The 23,962-nt window shown below is 25.7% G+C and overlaps 4 protein-coding genes and 1 long non-coding RNA gene across 9 annotated transcripts; 2 read left to right on the top strand and 3 right to left on the bottom strand.

The window, feature by feature from the left end:
• The first annotated feature begins 8,151 nt into the window (after window positions 1-8,151).
• Window positions 8,152-11,525, top strand: LOC112685202 (SAGA-associated factor 29). 3 transcript variants are annotated; one of them, XM_025557039.1, is made up of 8 exons: window positions 8,152-8,254; window positions 8,326-8,447; window positions 8,867-8,943; window positions 9,458-9,592; window positions 9,662-9,781; window positions 9,843-9,989; window positions 10,843-11,065; window positions 11,279-11,525. In XM_025557039.1, the coding sequence occupies exons 3-8, from the start codon at window positions 8,890-8,892 to the stop codon at window positions 11,479-11,481; spliced, it is 882 nt and encodes a 293-aa protein (XP_025412824.1). In that variant the 5' UTR covers window positions 8,152-8,254; window positions 8,326-8,447; window positions 8,867-8,889; the 3' UTR covers window positions 11,482-11,525. The 3 variants fall into 3 exon arrangements, with proteins under 3 accessions (XP_025412824.1, XP_025412809.1, XP_025412818.1); XM_025557024.1 differs by lacking the exon at window positions 8,326-8,447; XM_025557033.1 differs by lacking the exons at window positions 8,152-8,254; window positions 8,326-8,447 and adding an exon at window positions 8,622-8,745.
• LOC112685219 lies at window positions 9,894-16,111 on the bottom strand. 2 transcript variants are annotated; one of them, XR_003148771.1, is made up of 5 exons: window positions 15,958-16,111; window positions 14,214-14,349; window positions 12,825-12,899; window positions 11,006-11,051; window positions 9,894-9,981 (listed from the first exon to the last, which is right to left on the bottom strand). It is a non-coding gene; the product is annotated as an uncharacterized LOC112685219 (long non-coding RNA). The 2 variants fall into 2 exon arrangements; XR_003148772.1 differs by lacking the exon at window positions 14,214-14,349.
• Window positions 16,112-16,866: 755 nt separating this feature from the next.
• On the bottom strand, window positions 16,867-18,764 carry LOC112684830 (homocysteine-responsive endoplasmic reticulum-resident ubiquitin-like domain member 2 protein). Its single transcript, XM_025556531.1, has 6 exons — window positions 18,618-18,764; window positions 18,387-18,540; window positions 17,706-17,994; window positions 17,556-17,644; window positions 17,279-17,483; window positions 16,867-17,127 (listed from the first exon to the last, which is right to left on the bottom strand). The coding sequence occupies exons 1-6, from the start codon at window positions 18,762-18,764 to the stop codon at window positions 16,902-16,904; spliced, it is 1,110 nt and encodes a 369-aa protein (XP_025412316.1). The 3' UTR covers window positions 16,867-16,901.
• On the top strand, window positions 18,765-23,534 carry LOC112684837 (nucleoside diphosphate-linked moiety X motif 19-like). 2 transcript variants are annotated; one of them, XM_025556551.1, is made up of 4 exons: window positions 18,765-19,586; window positions 19,655-20,052; window positions 20,119-20,326; window positions 23,449-23,534. In XM_025556551.1, the coding sequence occupies exons 1-4, from the start codon at window positions 19,334-19,336 to the stop codon at window positions 23,481-23,483; spliced, it is 894 nt and encodes a 297-aa protein (XP_025412336.1). In that variant the 5' UTR covers window positions 18,765-19,333; the 3' UTR covers window positions 23,484-23,534. The 2 variants fall into 2 exon arrangements, with proteins under 2 accessions (XP_025412336.1, XP_025412329.1); XM_025556544.1 differs by lacking the exon at window positions 23,449-23,534 and adding an exon at window positions 21,037-21,528.
• LOC112684821 (glutathione S-transferase C-terminal domain-containing protein) lies at window positions 21,630-23,746 on the bottom strand. Its single transcript, XM_025556519.1, has 6 exons — window positions 23,654-23,746; window positions 23,276-23,581; window positions 22,447-23,199; window positions 22,165-22,377; window positions 21,990-22,100; window positions 21,630-21,925 (listed from the first exon to the last, which is right to left on the bottom strand). The coding sequence occupies exons 2-6, from the start codon at window positions 23,573-23,575 to the stop codon at window positions 21,656-21,658; spliced, it is 1,647 nt and encodes a 548-aa protein (XP_025412304.1). The 5' UTR covers window positions 23,576-23,581; window positions 23,654-23,746; the 3' UTR covers window positions 21,630-21,655.
• Window positions 23,747-23,962: the final 216 nt, after the last annotated feature.

Here is a 23,962-nt window from a genome sequence, read left to right as displayed (position 1 = left end):
AAAATTTATATTTTCTATTTATATAAGTTTTGACCGGTAAACGGAAATAAAGACCCCGGTGAAAAATTCCCCTGTAAAAAGATCCTTCGATAAAAAAGTCTCTCGTCATAGTATAAATAAAACGATATTTCAATTATACTTGTTATTTTATTTATAAAATAAATTTGGTTGACAATCGCACAAAACTAATAATGCTTGTAAGGGCTGGAACAATAGGTTTTCCCATCTCGTCGGCATTAAACATCCCAGTATTTGGAAATTACTAACAAAAATGCGTCAAGAAGTTGGAATGGACAAGGCAAGAATGGCATTGGCTGAAGTAGGAGAAGTTAATAGGAAAAAAACAAAAGCTGGTAAAAAAATTGAAGTTCGATTGAACATTTCATGTAAACGTTTTGATGAGGACAAATCTGCAGATATTCCTAATTTTTTAAAGCAAATAGGTCAAAATATAAGAAAAAAATCTTTTATATCTGAATAATTGCACTCTTATATTTTTTAAATAATATTATTGATTTTTAAGAATTTTATTATTATATTATTATAATATATTATATAATTATATTATATGTTATTGTATATTTTATTTTGTTTATGCATAAAAGTCTGAATTTAAATCAAATATTAATTTGGAGACTTTTTTCCTAATATCGTTTTGACTACGGTTTAAAATATACTTAAATACATACGTATATCTTAAATTGTGGTTTTGACAGTGAATCAATGTCAAAGAACAATTTAACACTAACGATAAACAATACGATAAAACCCTTATAACAGACATAAATATGTGATAGCTGTGATTGTTGGATTTTTACCATTAATCTCGTTTTTTCCGTCGTCTACGTTGAGTTAATACATCGTCTCTGATATTCATAATTAAATAACAATTATGAGTTCTACTAAGATAATACTATTACCTGGAGATCGTAGTGACATATACTAATAAAATAATTAACTGCTAAATATTTAAAAATTTTAAATTAATGCATATTTTCAGGAAGCAATTATACAACACTTAGAAGTACCTATAGTAGATGAAAAATAAATAATGTACCTGTAATTTTAATTTTTTAATTTTTGTTTATAATACGAGTAATATAATATGAAAACTTTTTTTATTCTTTTTTAATGTAAGAAATATTAATTAAAAAAAAAACCGTTAATCAATTCTTTTTTAGTCTATAAATTATTATAAATTTATAAATTATATCGATATATCGTTTATCGATATCGATATCGTTTGTTTTTCGATATCACGATGTAATATCGATATTAATGAATCGATATCGATAACGAAAAAAATATCGTTGTGCATCACTATTATTTATTATAATAAGTATCATAGTTGTTTAAGAGGACTCCAACGCCAGCATGTACTGTCTCCGTCAAACGTACACATAGCAAATTTGCGTTCAGTAGAACCAATCTTGTATTATCAGCTTTAATATTATAGTAAACTGACATACCTATTATAAAATGTAAAAGGAAGAACGTTATCTGTGCGATGAGATAAACTTTTTTAGATATTTTAATTTTTATGTAAGTTACGGTTATGTAAAATATTATTATTCGAAAAAGCTCATCTTCAAGCTCACTCGCTTGAAACTTGAAATATCATAAAAACCTATGTCATCTATCTTTGTTTTTACCTTCAAATTTTATAATATATTAGTCAACTCTAACAATATAGCTGACAACATAAAATTGATTCTATTGAAAGCATATTTGCTATATAATGCGTTTGTTAGATGGTGACATGTGGGCTTGACACAGTAACATAAAAACCGGAAATACAGAGTGTGCATAGCACACAGGCCTCGGACCTCATACCATATTATGAGACCTCAAAAGGGGAAATGCTAAAAAATGTATAATGATATGTGGGCTCAAGATTTTGATTTGCACACAAAGCATCGAGTAGTTTAGCTACGGCACAGGCCTCATCTTTATAAATTTTAATTCTCTAACTGATATCTGAACTATATACTCAATAGTTAATAGTCCTATTATAGGATATTGATATATTTCCTATAATAGAAGATTAAATTCTATAATATCAAAAACCATTCAGTAAACTCATCTTACATAGTTTTTAATTACGATTCATAGAACAATATGTATTATGTAGTAATAACTACCATCAATAACAAAATCGTCTTAAATTGTAATGTGATCAAGATTTGATTCCACTGAATTTCATGTTGTTTGTTTAATATACAAAAAAAGAAATTAAACCATTTCTAATTTTCCTATATATGTTTAAGACTTAGATATATTATATTAAATAGCCTCCACACTAACGGAAATCGATTTTATCCCAAAATTCACAAATCTATTTTCAATACTTCACGAAAATCAACTTTTAATGTTTAATATAATCCCAAACACTCATTTACATAATCCACCTTGGAAATTAATCTCTACCATTAACATTAATACTAAACTCTCCGCTTTCAAAAAACCTATCAAAATACCTTTATAAAAACTAAATTATCTGACTCTAAATCACTAAAACATAGATGAAAAATTTATACCGACACTTCAAAGGGCCAAAAAGGAATATGAGTTGCAGTAATCTATAAAAACACCATAAAAAAAATATAAGCTACTTAATTCATGTTTTATCTTCATAGACGAATCATTTGCAATAATAAAGATAATACATGGAATTCCAGAATATAATTTAATAAATACAATTAACTACTCAAACTTACTTAGTTCTATAAATAGTGTACAAAACTCATTAAACCCTTCAGGTTTATAAAAAAAATTTTTAACCTCATAATCGAAAACAATAGTTAAGAAATCAAAATCCATATACGAGTATATTGGATCCTTGGTCATAGTAGTATTGAGAAAAATTATAAGACAGATCTATAAATCAAAAAAGCAACGTCCTTATCTCTCATCACTCAATCAATATTATCAAAAAACGATATTCAATTATTAATTAAAGCCAAATACTACAACAACTAGCAATCGAGCAATTTTTTTTATTTTTTTTTTTTATTTTTCTCCAACATGATCATGACAACATCTCACAACCTGAGATCAATCAAAATGTCGCGTCATGGCCTCACCCTATAAAAATGTCTAGAAAAATATAAGTAACAATTAATAGACTACCAATTCGCCATACAAAAATCATACATAGCTACCTAATGAACAAAGAGAAACCAATGTTCCCAATGTTTCCTACTGAATATCAAGCACATATTAACCAAATGCTTAATCTACGAGCTCCACGGGAAAAACACCAATCTCTCTAAACATATTTCTAAGTCACTCAACCACTGTCGAAAATCCATAAAAGCAACAGTCAAATTTATCGTACCATCAAAACAATTTGGGAAATAGTTAAAAAAATGTATCGATCTGCGAGCATAGCGAGCAACTTTGTAAAGCATGTTTTGTTAAAAAGGCCCATATAAATTGTCAGCCCCGGGCCCCAATAGGTGCTTAATCCGGCCTTGACTATAGTACATGGCATGATAAGTATAATATAATAAGTAAGCGGTCGCCAAATGACAACACATTTTATCCAATCCAAGAAGAAAATAAGTAAAAATCGATGATAAAATACGAGTACATTAGTTTCTGCCGGTGGAAACAGATAGTATACTGATTGTCAAACATAACATATTGTTCATATGACTGCATACTAGTTGCGTCCCAAAGATATCAACCAAAAAAGGTTTAATCCGAATTGCGGCCCGAATTTATTTTGGATACAGACGAGTTGCGGCCTGGGTTTTCTAACTCTAGATAATTTAATCATGACTGATAAAATATTTTGTGAGGCTTTTCATTCGAAATTTAACACTTTGTTCTACAGTGCTCATCCTAATATTTCTGTATTCATCGATATTCTGAAAAATAATTATTATATATATATATATATATATATGTATGATTATTGTAAATAAGATATCGAATTTAATAAAATGCAAAGAATACAATAACAATAATTATACAATAATGTCAAATTTAATTTTATCTTAATTTTACCTTCATAAATACTATAAATATCAAAATACTCTATGATATTTTGAGACATGGACACTCATTGATAATATATGTGCCTTCATAGTGCTATTCGAAGTCGTGAGTGTAACAACATAACATTAATAAAATAATTATCGTGTCTAAGAAACGCAAGTATGAAAAGAAAATAGAGAATTCGAATTACAATGGGAATAAGAGTTATTTTTCATAGAACGAAACAGTAAACCATTTTGTCTCATCTGTCAATCCCAACTATCACAATTTATGGTTAGTAACTTAAAACACCATCATGAAACAATTTAAGTATTTTTCAAAGAAACCGATATAACTACTAAAGGAAGATTTTGTATGGCGTTTAATATTATTTAAGCAAAGCGCTCATACACTGATGGAGTATATTTAACAAAAAACATTATTTTAGATGTAATTTCCATTTTAAAACCGGAAGATAAAAATTACTAAATATGGTTGAAAATATTTCAAATAGTAGACATACCATGGAAAGGTGTATTTCAATAATAAGTCCAGATATTTTCTCTAATTTACAAAATTAAATTGCTAATTGTTCTACATTAAGTTTAGCGTTAGATGAATCTACTGACATTCAGGATAAACCACAGTTAGCTATTTTTGTATGTTATGTAACGATAAATATGGAAGTGAAAAAAAAAAATATTTGATCTTATAACTTATATATTATAAACTACTTATATCTTATAAACTACTAGAGGTTGTAATATTAAGGATGCTCTTGACGCAGTACTTCGTAAAGCAATAGTACATATTGCCAAAAATGATTAGCGTCTCAACTGATGGTGCACCTGTATGACAGGTTGTAAAAATGGATTGAAAGGTATTTTAAAAAGTAATACTGATTTTCTAGACTTTATTCCAATTTACTGCATTATTCATATAGAATACCTAACGGCTAAATATTTTAAATATGAACAAGTGATGAATGTTATTCATTTTTGTAAATTACATACATTCAAGTTCAAAGATACATCGCCAATTTCAAAACTTTGTTGAAACTTTAGAGGATGATATTCTAAATGATGTTCCGTGGTATTGTTTAGTTCGATGGTTATCGGTAAATGACGTTTTAAAAAATGTTTTCGATTTATTAGAACCTATTAAAACATTTTTTTAAAAAAAGATTAGAACTTACCACAAATTTCAGACCCACACTGGTACGTTTAGTATGGTAATGTATTTTCAACTCGGTACAATGGAACATTATAATGATAAACATGATGTAAAGAAATATAATAATGTAGTCATTATAAATATCTTCGATGATATAAACTAAGTTAGTTTTAAGTTAGTTTATATAATCGAAGATAAGTATCATGGTTTTCTCCTCTATACCAGTTCTTACCACAATAATCATTTTTATTTTTACTAATGTCTGGAATACCAACTTGAGAGCATCATTGAATTTTTTAAGAATACAGAAATATTTAAGTACCTACTTATAATCAGTGGCGTATACAAAGGAGGGATGTGGTGATCAGATTCCTAACCTAGACCTTTATTTAATGTTCTAAAATAATGTTTTTAGTGTGAGAGCGTTAGAAACGTAAAAAAAAAAAATAATGAAAAAACAAAAATAATGATTGGTTTGAAAATGATCCACTCCAAACAAAAGTTATGTATACGGCACTACTTATAATAATAATAATTAATCATAAGTTACCATACTATAAATATCAAAACTATTGTAAAATACTATAAATGTTCATCAGAAAAAGCTAATGGCCGTTACCGTCAAAGCTAAATTTCAATAAAATAAAAAGATTTGAACTATAATACATTAGTTGACTATTATTTGATATTAATTTTGTTTTCCATAAGTTAATACAAAGCATTTACCTTATAGATCTAATTTTTTTAAATATTCTTGGAAAATATGAGACTTCAAATTTTGAAATAATTGTCTTACCATCATATATTATTAATCTAAGATAATTTTTAGTTAATATTAACTTATTAAAAATAATCGTTATCTTTTTTTTTCGTTCCACAGATAAATAAGATAAATAACTGCTATAAACAGTTATTATTTCATACAACTTTTTTACCAATTTACAGTTTACTTTTACATTACAGTAAATTAATAGCTATTTGAATATAAAAAAAGCATAGTTAACAAAACTTTTCAAACACCTATCAATATAATTATTTAATTATCATAACATTTGTATAGCTGCACATTTTAAGTTCAAAGCGTAATAATGAAACTACGAAAATATTACACGTCATCAATAATAAAACAATTTTTTTTTTTTGGCCCTGGGGGTTTGAACCCGGGACCCCCCCCCCCTATGTACGCCACTGTATATATATATATTCGTTAATAATAAACAAATTAAGCAATATTAGTATCGTAGAATATTGTTTTATAAAGTATTCAGCAAACTTGATAATAACCCATCCTACCCCATCAATATTTGCTAGCTCCGACCCAATATAAAATACTATCGATGAGCAAAAATATTTTTTCTTTAGTTCCAATTACAAGCCATGGTACATAATTTATAATTTACTATTTCCGACCAATGCTGCATAACGTACTGCGCTATCTAGAAGTAAATTATCGTCTGAGTTGAAGCCTTATTGCCCTATGACTTGAGCTTCCTTTTTTTCTTTTTTTTCTATTAGAACTGATACTAACAGAGGAACGGGTTGTTCCAGTACTTAATGGCTACATCTAAATCTAACTAATCAGTTCTTTTAATGATTTTGATCCAAGTTCCTATAGTTCTAGTAACAGTAAAAAATACATTCATTTTTTGCCATTCCATCGTAGTAAGAATATTCTTCCATTATAACAGCGGTTCTTAACATGTGCTCCACGGCCCTCTAAGAGTCTGCGACAACCTTAAAGTAACATACGTCAATACGTGACATGATACTACAATATTGTTATTTTTTTTTTCATATAAAAAGACAGATCTTATATATGATGCTCAAAAACTCGTGTCTCAAGTATAACACCAACCATCGCATTAAGTATATAAAAATTAAACTCTAAGAATATTAAAAAAAAAAAAAAAAAAAAAAAATTAAATTAAAATCAACTGAAAAATTAAGTGTAATCAAAATAATTGTAAATATGTATGTTTTGTTATGTTTACTAATATAATTTATTATATAAAATAATTATTATAATTTTGGTTTTAATAACATGAGATGTTTTGTAATAAGAATTGGTAAGGGGGTCCGCAATTTCTAAAAATCTTTCATCAGGAGTCCGTGATCCACAATAGGTTAAGAACCGCTGCTTTATAAAATTATCAAATGGGAAATTCAGATAAGATTCCCTTTTCATAAATTATTGATCTATCTCTAGTTCAATTGAGCTTATTTCAGAGCCGTTAATACTACCTATACTTCTACACAGTGGCGTATCCAGGATTAATTTAACGGAGGTATTTTAAAATTTAATAGACTTATGGTAAGTAGAACCTCTGCCTCCTCCCCCCGTATTACATAAATAAATTCCATGTATTTATATAAATGAAAATGATTAAATTAAGACAGCATATGTAAAACCTCTAAGTTCTATACAACATTTATTAAAATAATCAAAGTAAGTTTACAATTTGGTGAAATACCATAAAATAAGGAAGATAGTGGGTGTTCTAACACCCATATCAACCCCCCCCCCTAAACACACCCCTGCTTCTACATCTAAACCTATTCACAAGTATGTATTATATAAGTACTTTATAATTTATAATATAATATTATTAAAGATAATTAAATATTTAGTATTTGTATTTATATATATTATTAATTAATAATTTAAACATACTGAAACCCCAAAATACACTATAATGTAATTTGTAAAAATTAATCAAGTTAACATTAATAAAAAAATAAAGCTACAATGTATTATTTAATACAAAATTTAATAAATTAAAAAGTATTTAATAGAGGATGGTGTAATTGTTTATAATAAGCAATATTATAATTTACATTTCAAACTGATAAGTGATAAGACCCCCTGTAATCTCAATTTTTTAATGTTCATATGTGATAAACTCTCAAGGCCTATCCATTATTTTATTATCTATGCTTAAGCAAAAACAAACATTTGTAATTTTGATAATAGTTATCAATTATATAATCATGATTGATTTTAGAAATAATAGATATGCAATTTAATATTTAACTGATTAATTGCAAATAACGTAAATATTAAATAGGTACATTCAATATACCAGTATTGTATATTTCTTTGGTAAGTAGTATCAAAGTCTAGATATTATTTTTTAATCTATGTTTAATATTACTTTGCTTGAATTAATAAAGGATTATCAAATAATAATGTGGCATTTGTATGTCCAATTCAAGTCTGGAACGAGTTCAATTTCCGATTGGGCAATTATAATTTAATATAAAAATAATAACATTTGAAATAGAATCTAAATAATGTACGTTAAAGATTATCTGTTTACTTAACTTAACAATATTTTATACACTACTTACCACTAACTATTTATTATATTATTATGATAAATTTTTTTCTTACCTATTGGAGTTTTAATTAATATAAAATATATAAACAACACTACAAAATTCACACGTTAAGATATTTATAAATTAGTGAAGAATACAGAAAAATTTGAAAGAATCAGATATTTGAAAATTATGAGATAAGTTAAAAATCAATTATCCCTTTTTGCCTTTTTCATGGTCATGCTTCAAATCTTCCTCAACAAATAATTATTGGTAAACATTAAATAATATTTGATTAGGGAATTGTAGTTACTTTTTAATTAACTTATAAAAATTAATATATTTATTTTAAAAGTTAGAATTGATTAATACAATTATTTATTTTATAATTTAGTAAGAAATAATTCAACACAAAATATGGCACTGACAAAATCACAGATTAGTGCTGCTAAAGAATATTCTGATGAACAGGTAATATTTTAGAATAAATAAAGCACAAAATTACAATTATAAAAAAGTAATATTAAAATGAATAAATAGTTAATATTCGCAAATTAATATATAAATTGTATATAATTAAATAAACAAATAGTTTATAGATAGAAATAAATAAATAAACAAAAGCTTAGCCTAGAATATTGTTATATTTGTAGTCTGACCGGTTTAAAATTAAAAATTTATCATTGGGTCTATATAAAATTAATAAAATTGCAATTCTTGACTATGTAATACTTAACAAATATAATAATATTCCAGACTAAACTTCTGTTTATTTATTTCTATATATATACTATTTATTTATTAATTTCTATACATTAACTATTTGTTTATTAATTTATATACAAAATTACAGTTTGATAAAGGACAAATAGTAATTGAGTCCATCTTATGAATAATTAACTAAAAAGCAACTAAAAATATGACATATTTTTATTTTTAAATCAAAGAACATTTAATAACCTTTAATTGTAATTCAATTTTGTAGACTCTTTTAATAGAATTATTTAAGATATTGTATAATGTACCAACGATGGTAACTTGCAACGAAGCTGTGATTGATAACATTAATAATACTCAAGAATTAGTTATTCAAAAAGGCATGATTGATCCGGAGTCACAAGTAAGCTTTATGCTTTTAAAACTATAACAATAGCATTTTTTTTTTTTTTTTTAATTATTGTATTTATAGAAATCATTAATTGGATTCTATGAAGTAGCTGAAAAAGAAGTTAAAGAAGAAGAAGAAGTATTTCGAAAAGCATTAGCAATAATAAATGAAGTACGAAATTTACGTCATCAAAAAATAAAGGTACAATAGTTAATATCAATATTAATATTGAAATACTTTATAAATTTTATTTGCATTTAAGTCACTTCTGCAGTCACAAAGAAGTTCAACTTTTCTTAAGTTATTACAAGTAACAGCAGTAAGGATGCCTGTATGGTATCCAAAAAATGATGAACGACCACCACCATTGTGTGGTGCCATTGAGCCACTTCCTTCTTATACTGCAAAGGTATATTTTGTTAGTATTTTCAATATTATGGTACACCTCAGTGGTTCCCAATTAGAGTGAAGTCACGCACCCCTAGCTATAACTTAAATTGGTCCAGGGACCCCTTTTTTGTAAATACTTACTTTTAAATTTTGTTTAATTATGAAAATGTTCGATTTATTTTAATTTTACAAACCTTTTCGTAATATTGCACACATTTTTATATAAATAGATCGATTTGATTTAACGTTACAACTTTATTACAATTTATTTATGAGATACTTAAATTAGCTATTGCATTGATCTTAGAACTTTAAGAGACAAGTAAAATCTTTCTTTTTTGTTCATAATTTCATCCAAATCCGGCTGCAGGCTTGATATATTCACTCTTAAATCAGTGTCAATAACAGTAGGTATAAAAAGCTTTTTCACATCTATATGTTGTGTAAAAGGGAATCAAATATTTCTCGACCAGTTGCTTTTATGATCATTTTGAACAATTAATCAAAAATTAATTAGTTTTTTATTGTTTAAAATATTTTTCATCGTTCCGTTATCAAACAAATCAGTTTATATTATTCTTGTTAAGAGATATTTTCTATTATTTCAATATCACAGGAAAATGGATCTTCTTATCCACTTATTGTTTGGGTCAGGTTGATGATATTTATACAAAACTGATTATCCATCTTTTTCGCTATAATCGAGTTTCAATAGTCCAAAAATACAAGAAATTTCAAACGATTACAAAGTTAATAATTGCACTAAAATAAAATGAAAATATCATTACAGTACTACCCAACCGTAGACCTTCTAAAATCAATTCACGGACTACTAATTGAGAACCACTGATAAACATTATGCATTTTTATAGAGTGGTGATTTAGTGGCAGCACTAGTTAAACAATCTGGAGAAGAAAGATGGATTGTAGCAGAAGCAGTAGAGTTTAAAAATGGAAAATATGAAGTGGAAGATATTGATGTAAAAGAAACAAATCGTAATTTTACGTTGGAAAAAAAAAATGTAAAGCCATTACCTCTTATGAGAGCTGATCCAATCATTAGTCCCGATGCCTTCTTTCCCTGCAATACATTTGGTTAGTATAATTTCAATGGTAAAGCTAAGCATTTTATAATAGGCTATCCAAATTTCTAATATAAATAACCAAGATCAATTTTGATTTAAAAATGAAGGTATTTGTACAATCAAGTTAGTTTGATTTATCCAATTCGGGTCTAGGAAAGATAATTTTTTAAGAGTTTATTTTTAAGAGTTTATAAATTAATGATTATTTAAATATGTGTTATAGTCTTGGCCATGTATCCACAAACTACTTGTTTCTTCAAAGCTCTTGTAAAAGCTTCCCCTAAAACAAGTTATGATGGATATGAAGTATTATTTGAAGATGATTTCAATCAATATACTATAATGATGATTGTGTCACAAAGATTCGTTGTGTCATTTCCATCATCAGAAATTATTCATAAAGATGATTTAAAAATAGAGTATTAATTGTTTATTATTTTTAATATTTAATTGTATTATTGTAAACTATAGAATGTAAATTATTTTTTTAATCAAGTATTTTTTACTTGCAAATTATTTAATAATAGATTTTTAGGAATCCAGATAAAATTTTACATAATTATTTTAGATTATGGTTAAGTGTAAAGAATTTTGACTTTTTTACCAGATCAAAAAGTATGTTATAAATTTTATATGGTAATATTTAAAAATTATTTGATACAATTTTCTAAGTTATTGATTATTTATAACTTATAATAGACATAAGTTGTTAATTGCAATATACATTTGCAGAAGTATAATAATAATTATAGTTAAAAATTGGTTATTATATTTTATTTTTAATTTAACAACTTCAGAAAGATCATTAAACTGATATGTTGAACTCGCAGTAAATATTAAAAATATATATGAATGCACATTTAGAAGGATAGAGACACTTTATAATGTCTGTAGATTTTGAACATATAAAACATTTATCTAATATATGTTTTAATTATTATTGGGTCAGTAATAATTTATATTAAGAGTACCCAATAATTTTCAAAATTTAAACAAAAACTAAATTGGTAACAGTCCAATATGTGACTTACAAATATTACTCGACCTACAGATAAGATTGTGTTGATCTACATGTTTCGATAATGCAGTTATTGTTGTTATGGGCATTTTATTTTTATTTATGGGAATATATTTATGTATTTTGGAACCGAGAAATTCTTTTAAAATTATTAAAAATTAAATAAAAACTGAAAAAACAATTTAGTGACCAATGGAGAGCATACTCAACATTAAATCATCATAAATATATTCATCAAACAGTTAACCATTTACAATTTTTTATTGACCCGGAAACAGGAGCACACATTTAACAAATTGAAGGCTTATAGAGGATTATAAAATCCAAATATAATATTAAAAAAAATGGGGCGTCTCCTTTACTAGATAAATAACTCCAAGAAGAGTGGTGAAGATTGTATCAAAATCCAAAAACTATTTTTGATAATTTTTTTATTGATATGAAAAAGTCATTTCATAAGAATATAGATAAGTCAGTTATTAGTAGTACCTCTAAATCTATATATAAATCATTTGATTGAATCACAATCTTCTAAGACTGTAAACTTAACTATGAATTATGTTATTGATTATAAATATATATATAGTATTTACTATCAACAATTAAATACAATGGCTGGTATTAGAACACTGAGATCATCTGGATCTAATTCAAAAAATGTAAAATTCAAATAATAGGTAAAATATTTGATTAATTTAAAAAAACATGAAATTAAAATGTATAACGTAAAGATGAAATATTATAATTTTACCTTAATCGTCAGTATTATCCACAATGACATTGTATCATTTTGAACATTATATTGATTGATTTCTTAATTTTTAAACTGGAACATAATTGAGTTGAATAATTTTTATTATTTTAGATATTTTAAGTAGAACAAGAAATGTATTTCAAATAAAAAATATTAAATACTTTTATACAGTCTATTTTATGATGTTGAAATATAAATATATAAATATGATAGTTGATTCAGAAATATGGAATTGAGTGAAAAAAGTATATTAGGATATGCACAGATGGTGTTGCAAACATGGTTGGACATTTTTCAGGTAACTGTGTTGCAAAAGTAAAAAATTTGGTCACCCAGATATTTTGTCCACCCACTGCATATTGCAAAATGAGCAACTTGCGTCAAAAAAAATATGCCCAGATCTACACGAAGTATTATCCTGTTTCATTAGAATTTTAAGTTACATTTGACACAAAGCACTTAATTTAAGGTTATTTAAGTCACTTTGTGAAGAAATGGGTTCCCAATAAACACATCTTTTTCATGCAGAGATAATATGGCTGTCGAGAGGGAAGATTTTAACCCAACTATTTGCTCTAACGAAGAAATTAAATTACTTTTTCAACAGCAAAATAATTTTAAAATTAAAGAACTTTTTCTTTGTATATGATTAGTGGGTCACCAAACTTGCATACCTGACAGATATTTTTTTTTGCTGTTAAATGAAGTAAAAATAACCATGCAAGAACAACTTCCCTCTGCTCAATGATTGCAAAAGTCAAAATATACATAAAATAATTATTATTGTTTTCATCTTAAACATTATTCATAAGACTTATTATCTGGATATCAAAATAATTTGAACATACACGTAGCAAATGAGTTAAGTAACTCAAAAACGTCGTAAGGTTATATAATATAACAAACCAAACGATTAATGACTAACGGCTTGTGATATAATGAAAATCACTTCCTCTTACTTAAGGTAAGTACTCAAAGAAACAATTATTTAAAATCAACAGAATAATATCTTTTTAAATTAAATTATTTTACACTGGAACTAAAAAATAACAAAATGTAAATAATACTTATTATAAGGCAAATATATTTATACCTACCACCAAGGCCTTATTTATACATGGACATTATGGGTATTTTAATTTTAATTTATCATACAATTTGAAGAACGCGAAAAATTATACTATCGAAAATTGCTTCCCTATTATAAATTATATTTTTCACTGACATACAAAGTGTAAGTATAAGATAAGAAATATTTATAATAAAATGGTCTATTATTTTAAGATACAAGTATTTATTAATTAATTATAATCTTTAAATCATTTTTTTTAACAATCAACCCATTAAGATCAATTAAAAAAGTGTAAAAAAAAATGGAATACCTACTTTAAAATTATCATGTCAGACATGTTGGTCAACAAATGCTAATCCTTCTAAAGCTTTGAGAATTGATAGTTCTGAAATGGTTACTATTCTTTTTGAAACGTCTTACCATACAAATCAAAATACACTTGTATTGATGCTAAAAATATTTTAAATAGATAAATTGAAAACAATAAAAATTGTAATTATGATTATTATTTGGGATTCAATTCTACAACAAATAAATTAAACTTCAAAAATAATTCAAAGCTCAACAATAGATTTATCATCAATTGTGACAATATACATAATTCTTTGTTGGACTTCATACAACATGAGAAAATTTATGAAATTGAATAGTATATATTATTAGAAAATTATAAAAAAAATTTGAATAATATGTAATAACTACTTTAAATATTGTTTAATTTAGTATTAGATTTCGACTGGTTATTAGTGCACGATATTTTTTCTGTTATCGATATCGGTTCATTGATATCGAAAAACAAACGATATATCAATATAATTTATAATAATTTATAGATTAAAAAGAATTAATTGACATTTTTTTTTTTTTTTTAATTAATATTTCTTATATTAAAAAAGTATAAAAACAGTTTTAATATTATATTATTATAAATTAAAATTACAGATACATTATTTATTTTTCATCTACAGTAGGTACTTCAAAGTTTGTATAATTACTTCCTAAAAATATGCATACATTTAAAATTATTAAATATTTAGCAATTTATTATTTTATTAGTATACATCATTACGACTTCCAGGTAATGGTGCTATCTTAATAATAACTCATAATTGTTCTTTAATTATAAATATCAGAGATGACGTATTAACTCAACGTAAACGACGGAAAAAACGAGACTAAGGGTAAAAATCCAACAATCACAGCTATCACATATACGTCTATTGTAATGTCTTGTTTACACGTGACGAGTACTCGGCCGTGTCACTCGTTATGTTGTTCGGTCTAATACCGAAATTAACCGAGTCAGCGTTTACACGTATTTTATTTGCTTGACCGAGTGACAGATAAGTTCACTACACGATCTACTCGGTTGGCGGTTTACACACGCCGATTACAGTTAATATTGGCAGTAGCGGTAGTCGCTCGGCCGAGTGAATAGAAACGGTTTCTATTCACTCGCTCGATCATTTTACTGGGCCGAGTACTGGTTCCTTGAGTTCATACGGGACAGTGCTCGGACTGTTGACTCTCTCAGCCGAGTACTCGTCACGTGTAAACAAGGCATAAGGGTTTTATCGTATTGCTTATCGTTAGTGTTTAATCGTTCTTTGACATTGATTCACTGTCAAAATCACGATTTAAGATATACGTATGTATTTAAGTATATCTTAACCGTGGTAAACTTATACAACTTATATAAATAGATGATAGAAATTTCAAATTGCAACGAATTGATATCAATTTTCTATATCGATAAAAAGTTAGATATTTACCTACGATGTCGTTTTTTCGATATCAAATATTTTTGTCATATCGATATCGAAATACGACATCATTGTGCATCACTAGTTATTAATATTCTATTTACTAATTATAGTACAATAATATATAATAAAATATTGAATTCACAATTTTTAATAAAAGGATTAATTTTTCTTTTGCTCTGGCATTAAAAATCTTAAGTTAAACTCTGTTTACCACAGTAAAAATATTAATATTACGCTAATCATCATTGTTATAATATAGGAAAACCCATATTTGAAATCTGTTGATACTTACATTTGGTTTAAACTCCATATAACAACAAACCTAATGGATTAATTATTGGAAGAACTTGTTTCACTATTTAGTAGAAACTCTAATGATAACCAAAATGTATTCATATTATTTGTTTATAAAATATTGTTTATCATGTTTTTAAATTATTCTGCAATTGAATATACGTATTTTATAAACAAAAAAATATTTTAATTTATTTTACTTTTAAAAATCAGCTTAATTTAAAATTTTATCATACAATAATTTCAATTAAAATAATTAGTTGCCAAATTATAGCTTGTTAGAAATTACATTGGTTTAAATAATATAAATCATTTTATATACATAGATAAAATATTTCCTAACAGAATTTAATACAAGTAATGTATTCATTTTTTTTTTTTTTTATTGTATATAAGTTATAATATTTAAAACCTACAATATATACCTAATCAAATAATTAATTAATTTAAAATATTTAGTAATGTGATTTTATTTTAACAATATTTAATGTACTAAAATGTATAGTGCACGTTTATATAGGTACAGAAAATAAATAATATTTCAACTGCGTGTAAGCGATCTAAAATATTTATTTACACAGTTGAAATTGTTATATATACGCATTGTATCCTAATAAAAATGTTGGAATTTTTTTTATAAATATGACTTATATAGTATAATTAAATTACATACATTTATGATTTTTATTTAAACTAATATTTTATTTAATTTATATTTTATCACTACTTCTATGAATACAATTTAAATATAATTATTATTTAAATATCCCAAATACAGTATTTAACTTAATCTTAATTAGTAATTATGAAACTAAATATTCAAATTCCATAAACTTAAAAATAAGACTTTATAATAATTAATATAACAGTAAATATTAAATACTAAATAAATACATAATATTATTAAATATATTTTATTATATACAAGGTTTTTCTTATGTATTATATTATATCTGGTTGTTGGGGTATAAGGGAAGTAAAAAAAGTACTTATCACAGTCCAAATAGTGGTAATTAGATGTTCATTTTGCCTTACAGCTGCATCATCAATATTTCCATTCTGCTCTTGTGATAAATTTCTATTATCATCTATTTGCTGTTCTTGTGGTTGAGGTTGAAACCTTCTTCTGTTATGTTCATTAATGTGTCTCAAAATTCCACTTTGATATCTGAAAATTTAATAATATCAATAATTTCAACAAGATAAATTTTTAAAAATTAAAAACATCTCAAATCACACAAATAGAAAGAAAAAAGTACTGAGATTTTTGTAAAAAATTTGATAAGTTAAAATGTTTAATTACACAGTTGAAAACTTACAAATATAAAAGAAGTGCAAAACCAGCAACAACAATAAATCGACCAGGAGATGAGTAAAAATAGAGTACACTAATAAATATAAATACTCTACTAGAGACATATAACCAGTCTAACCAATCTGGATTATGTCCATTAGCATCTCGCACATTTCTGTTTTCATTATTTTCAGGTATACCGTTTTGGTTGGCTGGTGGAATATTATCATCTACAGTTTAACAAAGTAAGGTATATACATTTTATAAAAATATGTTTAGAATTATTTTAAAAGAATCATTACTATTATTATTTGGTGGTAAATCTTCAGGTGATTCGTCATTAATATCATCAGTATTTGGTTCTTTAGGAGTTTCTAAACTTGAAGCTACACTGTAAAATCCAATATTAAATGAATTATAAACATAATTTCTGCCAAAAAGAAATAACTTACGATTGCCAATATTGTGCCATTTGGATAGCATACATTTTATTCAACCACAATATTTGTTCATAAGCTATTTGTTCAGGTAACAATGGAATATGGTTAACATTATTATTGGCAGTGGATTGAGGTTGGTTTTGTGTATTTTTGGTATCTTTCTGTTTATTTGATGTACTAGCTTCTTGATTGGGATCAGCAGAACTATTAATTCCAGAAGTACTAGCACCATAGTTAACTTCATTAAATTTAGGGCATTTATTAAGTACTTCATTAACATTTTGCTCATTTTTGAGTTTTTCTGGAAATTAAAATGATAATTCATACTTCAACCCTTGAAAAATTAATTACCTATCATTATTAACAAATAATAAATAAATTATTAAAAACTAATAATTGAATGTATAATAAAAATATTTTATTCAGATAACATACAATTTGTAATTTTTGGAGTAATATTTATTTAATGACAAATCATCCTTTGAAAATTGTTTGTATAACATACTTGGGTTTAATTTTTTTTGTTTTACATACCTAACTAAAATTTTAATAAAAATTACATACTGAACAATTGGTCAGCTTCATTACTAAAATAAATGCAACAACCATGTTTGGTAGTTTTTAAGTTCTAATATAAAATTCACTATAAAATAAATTTGTGTTACATAATATACAATATATGAAATAGTTTACCTTTAGGTGGAATACAACAGGATGAAGAAGCACATACTAAATGAACAGTACGATTGAGCTGCCCATCTTCATCATATGGCCTTAAAATATCTTTTAAAATAACACTATCAGTTAAAAGTTGACCAGAATATATTATTCTCTGATCTTCAGTTTTCTGCAAAACAATTTTGATCTTAATAGCTTTGCTACATTTCATTTGAGCTAGTAAAGAATAAAAATAGAAGTTCTTACTGGTTTATTTGGATAAGTTTCATGTATGTAACCTTTGAGTTTTGCCACTGACCAATCTAGTTTACATTTTATGGTTTGATCATTGATCTGCTGGTTTGGAGCTTTAATGGTAAGCGTGATCCACGGATCAGTAAGACCAATATCCATACTTTGACAACTTGAAATTAATAAATAATTTAAAACACTTCAATGACACACTGTGTGTACACTTATTGCAATAGATTTTTGATGACAATTTTATAGTTAAAAATATTGAAATACAACAACGCAATTTTTAATATATTGATACTTAACTAGACATAGGAGTATAGGCTTTTTGTGTACCCAAGTTCTATATTCCTTTCACTATCATTATTTTGATATCAATTATTTGGCTGATTTTCATTGGTTGATGAATAAAAAAATAAATACTTATCGGTGGCATACTTCCCCACCAAATAATTTTCCTATGTTATCATTCCAATATTCAAATATGATAAGACCATAAAAAGAATACAAATTAATTTAATTTTAAGTAATCTATGGACATATTTTACACTAATTGTTCTACATATATAATTGTATTTCAACATTGAAGTGGACGATGTTCAAGTTACGATAATCTAATTCTAGTTATTCAGTTTAATATAGTTTTAGTAATGTGTTGTCTTTATCAATTAATAATTTTGTGATTGTAATTTTTCATCTTGTATTGTGTAGAACTAATTTTATTAAATATGAGTTTTTGGCGAGAAGCTTCTAGTGTCATTCTTCTTACAAAATCTTCCAATGTTAAAAATGTAAAAACTGTCTATTGGGATCATTTCCGAATACTTTGCATAAAAAGAAGTGAAAAAAATTCATTTTTGCCAAACTATACAGTCTTCCCTGGAGGGACTACAGAAAAATCAGATTCTTCACCAGAATGGAAAGATATTATTCCAGATGTTATGAATTCTAATTTAAATTTAAATATTATTGGTTTTAATGGTAGGACAGAATATATTAATTATTTATTCCATTAAGTATATTCTTAATATTGTATTTTTTTATTTTAGGCAGTCCAGCTACTAAATTTGTACCTGATAATGAACCGGGTTCCATCCCCAAAGATCTATCATTAAGAGTGACTGCTATTAGAGAAACATTTGAAGAGAGTGGTATATTATTATGCAAAAGGATTAACTGCAACATGGCTGAAACTTGTGCTTCTGCAAATCATTTAGAAATAGATAGTATTGACAGATGGAGAAAATTAGTTCAGAAAAAAGCATCAAATTTTATTGAATTATGTAATCAAAACCATTGTTATCCAGATGTTGGTGCTTTGCATCTGTGGAGTAATTGGTTGACTCCTCCACTATTGAAAACAAAGTTTGATACCAAATTTTTTCTTGCTTATATTGAATCTCCAGTAAATGCAAGTCCTGATGGTATTGAAACATCGCAAATGGCAGTAAGTTCTGTTGATTTTATAGAAATCATCAAGTTTTAGTTGTACAATTACTTGTTTTATAACTAGTGGAGTACACCAGATGAAATACTATCAAGATTTGTTGTTGGTGATGAAAAACTTGTTACTCCTCAATATTATGAACTATTAAGGCTAAAACAGTTTACATCAATTAACAAATTAATTTATTTTGCACGTGCTAGAAGTATTGAAGGCTGTGAACAAGTATTACCAATGGTTATTGCCACTAAAGATGGTTATCTAACATTACTTCCAGGTAAACATAAATTTTTTTCAATTAACATTTAATTACATTTCGAGCAGGTTGAATTCTTTATATTGAATTTCGTTGTATTATATTAATATACTACTATTAAATTTATAAAGCATTAAAATTTCAGCCCTATTCATTAATTTTAGAAAATACTATAATATATTATAAAATCAATAGTATAATTGATCAATAATTTTAAAAATAAAAACACTTGTCACTTATAGGACTTAAAGATTGTCTGACAATTTATTTAGTATTGATCAATGGGTTTTACCATGTATATGTATTTGTTTTTTTTTTTATATATCCACCAACACTGTCCAAATATTTTGATGAACTTCATTACTTAGTTTGTTGGTATATTTAAAATAAATTCTCATTTGTTGCAAAACCAAGTAATGTAGCTAAAATTGTTTATAAAAATAGAAATGTGTTTCCAAGTTATGATGAAAATGGCTTTATACTACTGAATTATATCATAAATATAATATTTAATTTATGACTTAGTACTTTAATAGGAAGAATTAGGAATATTTTATGATAGTTAAATTATAAGTTATTAATATATTATAATAATACACATTATAGATAAATATATATAGTGTGTATAGTGTACTTAGTATAAATTATAGTGTATAAGAATATTAAACGAAAAGTAATTTTTTTTTTTATACTAAATTTATTTAAAAATTTGGATGTATTGATTTTTATAGGCGACGGAATGTTTAATAGTTCTAAAAAACATAGTGAAGAGGTACAATATAACTTGGACAAACATATGCAATGTTTTGACTCTCATGTTATGCATAGACTTCATCATACTGAAGAATACTTACCAAAAAAATTAATAATTAAAAACTATATACCGAAATGTAAACATGTATTGCCTTCCACAATATTACCCGATCATAAATTATGATAATTATTTACTAAGAAAATATTCAAATAATTATGAACATGACAATATTGTGTAATTTTAATCTACTATAATATTGTATATTTTTACTTCCATATGCAATTATTTAAAATTTGATCTCTGTTTATTGAATCAAGTGAACCAAATCTCAATTTTGTTGTTTTTAACTATTTGTTGAATTATTTATTATATTTTATTTACCTAAAGTGATGCAACGTTACTTATATTTTATTGGTTACCATAAATATTCTACTGTATATTTGAAAGTATTAAAAAAATTGATTTTAAACGTTTTATAATTTATTTTAAATATACATTTTATGTCCCAGATCAGGTTAAATAATACAATTGTATTAATTTGTTTGTTATGTTAAACACGATTTTAAAAAATGTTTAATATTATGTTGCTTTTATTTCTATGAAGGGATTCCAATGAGCATGTTATTTTTTGGTGTACATGTAGGTGGTTCTAATTTTGATAGTGTTACACTATAACCAACTTCTATTGCTCTGGTTGCACGATCTTTATCAACAGCTGCCATGCATGTATAACCCTGTTGTGTTTTAGTACAGTTTGGATCAAAATGGGTTTGATCTGCACAATGACACAGAACTAAATAATCTTCAAATGAAAAATTAGCTTGTTTCAATGCTCGACTTCGAGGATACTCCAAAATATGATTATCCTATAATAGAAAAAAATAATTAAAAAATAATTTATAATGCATATTTTAAGAGTAGTTAAGTTACTTGGACTCCTCCATAACAACAAGGACACACTATAAAAGCTGCATTTTGTAATAGACATTTTTCTAAAACTAAATCTGTAGCTATTCCACATCCGTGCAAACATAATCCTACCTAATAAATATTGGTCATTTTTATTCAACCTTTTTTATTTTTAACCATAAAAATATTTATATACCTGGAAGTTAGCATTGAAATAGTCTAAATTTGAATGAACAATCATAACATTTTTTAAGTTTAATTTTTCAACACGGTCTTTAGCTCTTCGTAAAGATTCTTCTTTGTTGTCAACCATTATTACTGTTAAGGTAGGAACAAGATAAGCAATTACAATTCCTAAATGGCCACTTCCACAACAGAAATCTACAACTATGTCACCATCTTTTGCAACCTAAATAAAAAATTTAAGAATTTATTGGTTTTTACAACTGTTTCTAGGCAGAAATTATTTTTTTTAAACCTTTAATGTAGAATGAATAAGATTTTCCAATTGTTGTGTTTTTCTAATTAATCTTTTATTAGGTATGTCACCCCCACATGGGCGAACTTCATAAGGTAAATCATCCCAGTTGATAGGATGTATGTTGTTTGAGCACAAATCTATGTTTATATTTATGGAATCAAATATTTGAATAATATCTTGTACATTTTGTTTGACATATGTCTTTGCTCGTGGATTATATCGGCGTAAATCACACTTGTATAGAGAATGCAGTGGAACTTCTGGCAAGAAAACATTATTCGATAATTTAATTTTTTTGAAAATTATACTCTTCAAACAACTTCCAATATTTAAACGTTCAAGAACAGATTTATACCATTTTAAAGTTAATGGTAAAAATGTATTCATTACATTTTCTCCTAGTAATTCATAAGTAATAAAGATATTTGGTAATATTAGCAAGTCTGATAATGTTGGGTTATTCTCATCTGCAAATCTTTGAGTAGGATGGAGGGATTTTTCATTTAGACGTTTATTAATATTATGTATTTGTAGAGGTTGAGATAGATGACATTCAAATCGTGCTAACTGTATAGGAATTTCAAATGGAACATTTTTATCAGTGAGTTGATAATCAAAAAGTGATTTTATTGATGCTTGTAATTCAACTTCACAATATTTAGTCCATGATGAAACTTCTGCACAAGCAGATAAGCAACTTAGTCTAAAACCAAGTAGCCAAATCCAATGTTTATCAATGCTTTTTATGAGCTGAAAAAGTTTAAACATTTTCAAAAAAATTGTAGAGTAGGTAAATTATATGACTTTCATTAAAAGGAATTCATACCATTCGTAATGATGAACAAAATCCTGCAGTACAATAATATCCGTTATCACTTTGAAATGCTGGCAATAAACAATCTGCTGCTGGTTTGGGTAATTCATTTTCAGTTATAATTTTATAACTTAGATCTTTTACAGAGAATTTGAATGTATGATGTTTATCTTCTATTTTTTTAGATACCACAAGAATAACTGGAGCTTTTACATATTGACAAACAAATAAAACAATTGTTGTTCGTAGAGAGCATATAACATACTTATTGGTTTCATCCAAATTAATTATATTTACAAATAAAGAAGACATATTTATCTGAAAAAATAGCACAAATGAATTGTTAAAATTATTAATTTATACATTATAAAAATTATGAAATATACATACATTGCTATACAACAGAGTCTAACTGTTTTTGAATTCTTTTCATTAGTTTGTTATGGAACTGTTTTTTTTTATACTGTATAACACACAAACCGATTACAGCAAGTAAAAATTGTAAACCTTGAAATATCCAAAAGTTTTTTTCTGAAATTGGAACTATTGGTTTGTGACAACTATTAATTAAAATACATTATTACACAAACATTATAAATTATCACTTGAAATATTAGATGTAATATACCACAGAGATTAGCCTTGTATAAAACATAATTTTTATTAAATTTAATGAAGTTTGAGTGGAAAAAAAATTTT

The sequence above is a fragment of the Sipha flava genome, unplaced genomic scaffold (assembly GCF_003268045.1).
Source record: "Sipha flava isolate LNK unplaced genomic scaffold, YSA_version1 106_pilon_pilon, whole genome shotgun sequence".
In the NCBI taxonomy this organism is placed as follows: Eukaryota; Metazoa; Arthropoda; class Insecta; order Hemiptera; family Aphididae; genus Sipha; species Sipha flava.
Note: the sequence above shows the minus strand (reverse complement) of the source record. Positions and strands in the feature narration are given on the sequence as shown.